We start from the raw sequence: 9,558 nt of genomic DNA on the forward strand, positions 1-9,558 counted from the left end.
TTATTCCATTTTCCATTTGCACTTAGCACAGCTTGTCCTTCTGAAAAAAAAAAAGATTCTTGAAATTGCTTTACATATAATAACTTCAACTCTTAGAAATAAGCTAAAGTCCTTTTTTTTTTTCTCTCGTTCTAGTGGACAAGATTCCATTTTACATGTGATATAGGGAACAAAGTTCACTTTTATTTATTGCTTTTAAGTTAGATATATGAATTTCAAAGTTTTATAAAATATGAACACATAGAGGAATACAAGGCAATCAACATCTAGTTTGTTAGATGATGCCGTTAAAAAGTATATTACATCATTCTTGTTGGAGGTTTTGTTTAAAAGAAACCATTCTGATAGTGATTTCAAGATCAAGTTTGAACCTAACCAATTATGGGAAAATGGAGCAAGTATCAACCACCAACCAGCTGCAATGCATTATTTTCTTTCTACACTTGTACAATAAAGAGGAAAATTTGGAAAAAGGACAAAAAATGATCAAACAGTCAACTTTCAAATACTTAATGAAACAATAAAGGGAGCAATATTTGGCCAATCTTTAAAGATCTGAGGTTGTTAGAATCTACAAAAGATTGAGATATTTAAAGAAAATCAATCTGAAGTCCTTCATATTATATATATAGAGCTAGTTTTCACCCCAGACTAAAAACTTAGACATGGCTCAGTATCAAACTCCACTTTCTTGGTTCAATTTGCTTTCTCTTTTGTTAATCAATGTGTTTGTTTCTGGGGTTTTCTCCTTAAGTCTTGAAGGAAATGAGTACATTTCAGCTGTCGGAGATTCAGGAATGAAATGAGACGCGCTAAGAGTGGCCATAGAGGCATGGAACCAGTGCAATGAGGTTGGAGAAGAAACTCCTAAAATGGGAAGCCCAAGAGCTGCTGATTGCTTTGATGTTCACAAAGCCTCTTCTCAACAACGAAGTGAGTTGAATTTCTTTTCCCCTTCTTTTTGTGATTCTGTTTTCTTGGTTTTCTTATGTTTGAAAATTGTTCTGTCTATGGTGTAGATCCATACAAGTTGGAACACAAAGTGACTGAGAAAGATAACAAGTTAGGAGTAGGAAAATCATTTCCTGGACTGGGGAAAGAGGCGCTTAACAACGCAGACCTTTATGCAGCAGAGAAGGAACTATATTTGGGATCAAAATGCCAAGTTGATGACAAGCCAAATCCATGGCAATTCTGGATGATCATGCTTAAGAGTGGTAACATGGATACTTATGCTGCTATATGCCCGAAAAACGGTCACAAAGTAGGTCCATCCAAACCTGTTGGCCGATTCCCATGTTTTGGCAAAAAATGCATGAATCAGCCATTGATTTACCACAATTACACAACTTTACAAGGGACTACCCTTAAAGGAAGCTTTTATGGAACATGGGATTTGAGCAAAGGTGCAAACACGACTACCTCTTTCTATTCTGTAACATGGCAGAAAGAACTAGGTAAAGGTAGCTGGATTTTTCACCATGTTTTAAGGACCTCAACAAAGTATCCTTGGTTGATGCTGTACTTAAGATCAGATGCAACATCTGGTTTTTCTGGTGGATATCATTATCAAACGAGGGGCATGTCAAAAATTGTGAGTGAATGCACAAACTTTTCGCAATTTTGTACATTTTTATGACTACTTTTTTCTGATATTTATGGTTTGAACTTACTGCAGGTACCAGAATCACCAAATTTTAAGGTAAGATTCACCTTGAATGTGATTAAAGGTGGAGGTCATAATAGCCAATTCTATTTAATGGATATGGGGAGCTGTTGGAAGAACAATGGAAAGCCATGTGATGGGGATGTGACTTCAGATGTCACAAGGTACAGTGAGATGATATTGAATCCAGAAACACCAACCTGGTGCAATCCAGATAGCCCAAAATTGTGCCCTCCATATCACACATTCCCAAATGGAACAAGAGTTCATCGAAACGAGACGTCTCATTTCCCCTATGGGGCTTACCATATGTATTGTGCACCAGGGAATGGGGAACATGTTGAGCAGCCTAGTGTTCCATGTGATCCTTACAGTAATCCTCAACCTCAGGAGATTTTGCAGATTTTGCCACATCCTGTTTGGGGTGAATATGGTTATCCTACTAAGAAAGGACAAGGTTGGATTGGTGATCCAATAACATGGGAGCTTCATGTTGGAAGGATGTCACAATCCCTTTATTTTTACCAGGTTTGGATCTATACTCTCTTCTTGGTTTCATAGTAGTATACAACTTAGGCATTTTGATCGGATTTAAGTTATGTATACTGATAGCGCAAAGATTTTTATAGCAAAAGTTTCTTAATTTGAGGAATGACATGAAAATTAATGACGCAACATGTTTATTGCAGGATCCAGGCACTGCACCAGCAAAGAGGAAGTGGATGTCAATTGACTTAGGAACTGAAATATATAGAGACCCTAATCAAGTGGCAGAGTGGACTGTCACTGATTTTGACATTCTTGTACCCAAGTAGAATTAGAAGTATTGAATGTAAAAAATATAAAAAAAGGAACACCAGAAATTGAGGGTGTACTCCAATTGAGAAATCGAAGAAGATTCTCATGAATTCTTTTCTAAATGGAAGAAGTTTCTCATGAATTTCTTTTTTTATTCTTGGATATTCTGTTATTTGATTTATTTATTTTTAAATTTAAGCAATGGTTCTTTTTTTATTATTTGGCTTAAAGTGGAAATGGTTGAACTAACCATGTTACAACAACTGATTGGTAGTGTAATTGGACATATATTAGCAAGAAAACTCCTGTCATTTCATGTCGATTCTCATTATCAATAATCAACTAAACTTCAATCTGTTAAAAATTTGACTATATGAATATTCTGTTCTCTTATGATACGAAAGATAAAACATTTTTGCTTTAATTTAAGACAACCATTATCCTTCCGTTTGGAACAATCATTTGTGACATCCTTCCAACATGAAGCTCCCATGTTCTTGGATCACCAATCCAACCTTGTCCTTTCTTAGTAGGATAACCATATTCACCCCAAACAGGATGTGGCAAAATCTGCAAAATCTCCTGAGGTTGAGGATTACTGTAAGGATCACATGGAACACTAGGCTGCTCAAATATGCCACTGCCGTTCCATGCATAAAGCAACCGTATAAGGGGTTAGCTTTAAGTAAGGGCTAATTCTTCACACAAACATTGTTTCCCACAGAGAATATATTCTAGTAGTTAGAATGTTAAAAGTACAAAGTTATTCTAAACACTCCTATAATGGGATTGACTAGCGAATATATGTTTTATTTTCAAATCAAGCACTTAAATCACGTATATAATGAAAATTTTACACATTCTATTGTTCAAAGTTAAACACTTAAATCCCTTATATAATCTAAAAATAAAATTAAAAAACTCTAAAAATTTCACACAACATTTTTGCACAGGGTTCAATATATTTAAAACTTAGTCAGAGTTGGGCGGGTAGAGGCGTAGAGCTATGACTCATAGTTTAGCCAATTTTAACCCAGTTCCTTTCAGTCTAAGTAGCAACCCGCCCATTTATTAATTTAACTCATTTTTACCTGCCCAAATTCAACTCAACCCACCCATTTAGACACCCCAACTAAAAGTATATTTTCTTCTTTACTTGTTTACTATCCCGTGAGAATCAATAATCCATTTTCAATATTACTCTTATCATTAAATAACTGTTTTCTCAAACTAAGGACCCGTTTGGTCATGAGAATTGTTCACTTTTTTCTGAAAAACTTTTTCACTTTATTTGGAAATCAACATTTGTCGGAAACTGAAAAACACCTAAAAACCTGTTTTCACTTCTTTTTTTCACTTTCAGTACATTCAAATAACCAAATATTCTTTACAAATATTATAACCAAACACAACTCCATCTCCAACTCCAACTTGAAAATTCCAAATAAAGTGAAAAATATTTGGTCCTACTAATTTTAGTATTAATAATCAAATTTAGATTTTCAGATTAATAAAGATGCAAAATATAAACTAAACAAGTAAAAGGGAACAGAAGGAGTACACTTTAGAGGACGGTAAAAAAAAAAAAAGTGAGTTGTCCTTCAGCGGCTGGCATTTGTGTGTGACCATAATAACAATACGATCAAAGGAAAGGGAATAAAAACACCAATGCCCTTAATTCAAATGCAGTACTCTGCATTTGTAGTGAAAACATTTGATTTTCATAATATATGTTAGTATGCCTCAAACACCTATATAACATATTTGCATGCATGATCAATTCTTTCACTCACTTCCAAATTCTCTCAAAAGGTTTCAAAGAAAATACTAATATCATCAATCAAGAATGAAGATCAACAATGCTGAAAATAGTGCTGCTATTGGACGAAAAGGAGGAAGAGGAGGAGGAGCTGCTGCTCGTGGCGGATCTAGACTCAATGGATTGCGGGGAAACTCTCCGCCACCCTTTCTGTTGAAGACATTTGAGATGGTGAATGATCCTGACACTGATCATTTGGTACATTGGAATACTAGCAAAACCACTTTTCTTATAACTGATCCTAACAAGTTTGCTGGAGAAGTACTGCCAAAGTACTTCAAACACAAGAATTTATCTAGCTTCATTTACCAACTCAACAACTATGTGAGTAGGATGCTGCAAATTTGACTTCTCTTTCAGTATTATTTTCTGTGCTGTGTTCCTATTTCTGTTGGATTATGTTTTCGAAATTTTGTTTCCATCTCTACTAGCTCAACAACTATGACAGTGTGTTACTGCAAGCAATCCTCTTCTGTGTCTAATATATGTTTTCTCTCATTTGAATGGATTCTTGAAATTTGACTTCTCTTTTAGTATTGTTTTCTGTTTTGTGTTCCTACTTCTGTTGGTTAATGACTCGAAACTTTCTTTTGATCTTTACTCAAATTAACACCCCTGCATTTGTTAAAGTCATCATTTCTTTGTTGTATGCTGAAAAAAGAATTCAAGTTATCTCTCACATGAAGTCTTGAATGATTATACATGGAGTTTAAAAAAAAAAAAAAAGAGATGGAGATATCACATTCTTCTGAGTCCATACAGACCTCCTATTAGAATTATAAATTAGTTGCTTGCCCTACTGCTCCAAGCTCCAACTCAAAATCAGTAAAATCACTCAAAATCACGATTTTACTTTTTTGATCTTCATGGTAGAGATTTGCATAATCTAAATAAATATATTACGCAACTTGGTTTAATTTTAGAACGCCGTTAATTATATGTACATCTTCACAAACATTGCTACCCATATATAAAGGGAGAAACACTATAATTCAATCATATGATCATCTGACAAGCTTACTCATATTTCTGAAATTCTTAAAGGATGCAATGATCTTGTAGAGCATTAAATGAAAAGGCATGTCAGAACATCAAAATCATCAGAGGAAGCAACAGGATCCAGTATAGGAGATTTTTGGCAGAATTTCAACCTGTGAAATATTAGTACATATTAAGCGTAACAATCCCATGAATCTCTGAATGCTTAATTGCTATTGAGAGGAAGTTTTTTCCCTCTTTGGAAGAAAATTTCACTTTTCCTAGTTCAAGTAGAAGTTTCTTTGTCTTTTGATCAATTGCTTGCGATTAACGAAATAAATTCCACGAAAAGTCGATGTGTTCTTTCAAAAAATTGAAACCTGGTAAGTGTAAGTTTTTTTTTTTGGCAGAAACAATGTGTAGAATATTACCAGATTTCTTGTACAGATCAAAGGCTCTCTCTATCTCTTTCAGCAATTTAAGAGTCTTTCGATGGATTTATTTATTTAAAAAATGGCTTGTTCATAATCAGAATGGAAGAAGAAGGTGTTCCTTTTCAATCAAATGTTTGGCTTTTGGTAGTTAGTAGTTAGTATTAATTAATGTGGTAAATGATTAAAACAAATGCAGTTAAAACTAAATGGCAGTTTTAGTAGTCTCTGTGTTCTGATATGTTTGCTAGGTTATTTTCTCATGTATGTTGATTTCTTGACATTTGGCTTCCTTCCAGACTCGCCCCTTTTTTACTAGGTCAACATCTAGGTGGCTTCAATCTCTAAACACTAAACCATGACATGCTTTCGTCTTAATTTGACGTTCTAATAAGTATGCATTTGGTGTGATTGTCAAAATGGCATTGATTTGTTAGAAGCTGTTTGGTTTGTTTCCTTTCTATATGAAGTACCTGGAACTTTGATTTGATAAGAATGAATGAATTTCAGCGCTTTAGGAAGGTCTGTTCTTACAAATGTGAGTACGAAAATCCATGGTTTCGAGCTAGAAAGAAGCACTGGCTGAACAATATCAAAAGCAGGATTCAACTATCCAAAGAGAACAAGCCACAAGAAGGTTCACATAGTCCTCGTGTTGATCCAATGAAGGATAATCTGGAAGAGGAGCTGGAAAAGTTGAGGAATGATCACGTTAGTCTGAGAGTAGAACTTCAGGAGTTGAAAGAAAGACAAGAAAACATGAGATCTTTCTTTCCTACTTTGCAAGGATGCAGAAAGGAAACAGAAATTAGGAATATTTTGAAGTTGCTTCTTGAGAAATCGGAAGTCAGAGGAGATTCTAGCAGCAATGATACCAGCAAGAGGCCACGAGTAGTGGAGTCGCCATATCCTGTTGCTGGTTCTGTCCAGGATGGGATTGGACATGCATTAAATTCTGCTGGTGGCTCTGTGAGTTCTAACGAACAACAGAAAGAAGAAGCAACTACTAAGAATGAGAAGAATCGCAAGTTCTGGGAAAAACTGTTTGAAGATGATTCAGAGTCTAAAAATGAAGGAGCAGAGTTTGAGCAGGAACTGAATCGTGCGAAGGCTATGGCAGAGATCGAGGAGATGGTGGAGAACAAGATTGCTATGGAAGGAGATGCTTTGATAGCAAAGACTGCTGCTAGTTTAGATGAGGAGACGGAGGCTTATCTTCAACTATGGACTTAGTATATTCTCTTTGCTTAATTCCACTACATGTTTAGATTGTGACCTTCTTATCAAATCAAAATTGTTAGTTTGTCTGCAGGGTGGAGAAGAAAAGTGGAGATGAACTACAGCTGATGAAGGTCCTCTATCCATATAGATTGTTCTTATATTTGTTCCAGGAACTATTTAATGTCTTTTCTGTTTACATAATTTCACCTAGAAACTATACTGGAATTTGGAAGTTATGGTAACTTTGTAATGATTCATAATTGTAACTATGTAGAATATCTATGGGAGTAGCCTATCTCTAAAACTTCCTCTGAGTTATGACATCTCAAGCTGCTTCTGCTTTATGTTCACAGTTCTGTGATAGAAAACAATTAGGTGAACCTCAGACAGTAATTTTCGTTTGAATTTACACTGGAAACTACACCATGGTTCTCAACTACAGTATCTTATTAAGTCACAGAAAAATAAACAAATGAAACCAATAAATAGCTATATAACAATGATATCAGACAAGAAATTGGATAATGGAAGGAGGATAGTTTCTTTGTTTCTTCTTCATCATGCTTAGATATTCCTTACCTAGGTCCTGAAAGAATTGAAGGAAACAAGGTATTGGTTGTGTCTGTCACTCTTTTGATTGCTGCAATTGATTGTGAATTTGGAACACTGTAGTCTAAGTGAGATTCAATGTCCATTGTCCCCTCTATTACTTTAACCACTATGGACATGGAAGGCCTCAGAGTAAAATCACTCTGTAAGCACCAGACAGCAAGCTTCATCATACGGACCACTTCTGATGTATTGCATTGCAGATCATCGTTGTAGTTTCCGATCATATCGATCAACTGATTGTTTTCAGCTTTTTTCATTAACAAACTAAGCAAATGTGGAGATTCCAGTGAGTGTGAATAGTCCAAGTTCTTGCGTCCACAGAGGATCTCCATTGCAACAACTCCAAAGCTGTAGACATCTGCTTTTTCTGTAATGAATGCGGTAAACCATTCAGGAGCTAAGTATCCCGGGGTTCCCCTAATTCTGGTCACTATCTGGCTCTGATCTTTATCCACTAACTTGGCCAAACCAAAATCAGAAACCTTTGCACAAAAATCGTCATCCAACAGAATGTTCTGCGGCTTTACATCTAAGTGGACTATCCTTTGCATACATTCTTCATGAAGATAAGCCAATCCTTTCGCTATATCATGGATGATTCTTTTTCTTATTTTCCAATCAAGGGTAAACTGTGTATAGCCTGTTCCGAAAATCCATTTATCCAATGATCCGTTACTCATGAAATCATAAATTAATAGCTTATGCTCTTTCTCAGCACAAACTCCAACTAGTCTAACAAGATTAACATGATGGATGCTTCCTATGGTCTGGATTTCTGCCAAGAATTCCTTCTTCCCTTGTCCAAAACCTTCGAGAACCTTCACTGCTACTTTTTGACCATCTTGAAGAACTCCTTCATAAACTGAGCCAAAGCCTCCCTGACCAAGCTTTTTCTGGAAATTCCCTGTTGCCACCTTCAGCCGTTTGTAAGAAAATCTCGGAAGGCCAGATATCTCCTCTGAGTAATCATCATTATTTTCTTGCAATGCTTGTTTTCTGTTGAAAGCAATCAAGATGCCAACACTTAATGCTATCAGAAGAAATGCTCCACTAGTTGATCCAGCTATAATGCCAATTCTTCTTGCAGCTGTAGACTCCGTACTTTTTTCCGCATCATTGGGTAATTTGATGAATGCAGATGACTCATAGCCACTTCTTTCCTTTCCATCATTTATAAGTGACAGAACAGGCGATGGTAGATAGCAGTCACCACTTGAAAAGTTAGTAAAATAGCAGAAGAGAACTACTTTACAAGAGCAGTTCTTCAAGCACAACTCTTGGCAGCTTTCCTCATCTGTTCCTCTTAGAGCTGCTGCATCAATGTCAACATAGTTAAAGTAATAGACATCCGAAACACGCACCATTTTGTGGGAGCGTTGTCCATTGCATTCCACCGGACTAACTTCCACGCACCCATTGTTTTGTTGATCATTGCTTTTTCTGAATGAACCCGGACAAGAACAAAATCCATTTGCACAAAGCTCCAAACTGCCACAGGCTGTGGGGTAATCACAAGAACTGATGAAATCTGCCAAAAGATTTTTTGGTTGATCACTTCCCTCGATGTAGGCTCGAATATATCCATCATAATCATATCTCAAAAATTTCATCCTAGAAGGTCTTGACAATACAGCATTTGGCTCATTTGGCTCAGTTGATGATATGTACAAGGCAAGAGTACCACTCACTGCTTTCACATAACTTTCATCAAAGCTATCCCTTTCTCCTCTAACCAAAAACTTAAAAATACATATGTGGCTTGTTCGATATGTAAAATGCAAACAAGCCTTGATTTGATACAGAGAGAAAGTAGTTACCTTCAGTCCATTTGGATGAAGAAACTCTAGCCACAAGTTTTTGACCAGCCCTTAATTTCTGTTCCGGAAGGAGTGCATCTGTTGGATGATCAAAAGACTGCCAGACAGTCTGATTATACATGTCATGAAGGACAAGGTTTCCAGTCTCCATCATGTTAATGCCTGATATGAACTTATTTGCAGTACTTGTAGACCACACAAGAGTTCCATCCACAT

At 36.1% G+C, this 9,558-nt stretch overlaps 3 protein-coding genes across 3 annotated transcripts; 2 read left to right on the forward strand and 1 right to left on the reverse strand.

Annotated features, from left to right (window-relative positions):
- Positions 1-300: 300 nt before the first annotated feature.
- On the forward strand, positions 301-2,618 carry LOC132621910 (uncharacterized). Its single transcript, XM_060336385.1, has 4 exons — positions 301-933; positions 1,020-1,594; positions 1,679-2,194; positions 2,356-2,618. Exons 1-4 carry the CDS (start codon positions 873-875, stop codon positions 2,479-2,481), a joined length of 1,278 nt encoding a protein of 425 aa, XP_060192368.1. The 5' UTR covers positions 301-872; the 3' UTR covers positions 2,482-2,618.
- Positions 2,619-4,310: 1,692 nt separating this feature from the next.
- LOC132623836 (heat stress transcription factor A-7a-like) lies at positions 4,311-7,176 on the forward strand. Its single transcript, XM_060338651.1, has 2 exons — positions 4,311-4,607; positions 6,203-7,176. The coding sequence occupies exons 1-2, from the start codon at positions 4,311-4,313 to the stop codon at positions 6,923-6,925; spliced, it is 1,020 nt and encodes a 339-aa protein (XP_060194634.1). The 3' UTR covers positions 6,926-7,176.
- A 145-nt stretch (positions 7,177-7,321) lies between these two features.
- LOC132623835 (G-type lectin S-receptor-like serine/threonine-protein kinase SD2-5) lies at positions 7,322-9,140 on the reverse strand. The gene has a single exon (XM_060338650.1). It carries the CDS (start codon positions 9,133-9,135, stop codon positions 7,489-7,491), a length of 1,647 nt encoding a protein of 548 aa, XP_060194633.1. The 5' UTR covers positions 9,136-9,140; the 3' UTR covers positions 7,322-7,488.
- Positions 9,141-9,558: the final 418 nt, after the last annotated feature.

The sequence above is a fragment of the Lycium barbarum genome, chromosome 12, assembly GCF_019175385.1.
Source record: "Lycium barbarum isolate Lr01 chromosome 12, ASM1917538v2, whole genome shotgun sequence".
NCBI classification, from domain to species: Eukaryota; Viridiplantae; Streptophyta; class Magnoliopsida; order Solanales; family Solanaceae; genus Lycium; species Lycium barbarum.

Coding starts and splice junctions, on each gene's coding strand:
- LOC132621910 (XM_060336385.1), top strand. CDS start 873: ATGGGAAGCCCAAGAGCTGCTGATTGCTTTGATGTTCACAAAGCCTCT. Junction 934..1,019: donor AGCCTCTTCTCAACAACGAA/GTGAGTTGAATT, acceptor TCTATGGTGTAG/ATCCATACAAGTTGGAACAC. Junction 1,595..1,678: donor CGAGGGGCATGTCAAAAATT/GTGAGTGAATGC, acceptor AACTTACTGCAG/GTACCAGAATCACCAAATTT.
- LOC132623836 (XM_060338651.1), top strand. CDS start 4,311: ATGAAGATCAACAATGCTGAAAATAGTGCTGCTATTGGACGAAAAGGA. Junction 4,608..6,202: donor TTTACCAACTCAACAACTAT/GTGAGTAGGATG, acceptor AATGAATTTCAG/CGCTTTAGGAAGGTCTGTTC.
- LOC132623835 (XM_060338650.1), bottom strand. CDS start 9,135: ATGAAATTTTTGAGATATGATTATGATGGATATATTCGAGCCTACATC.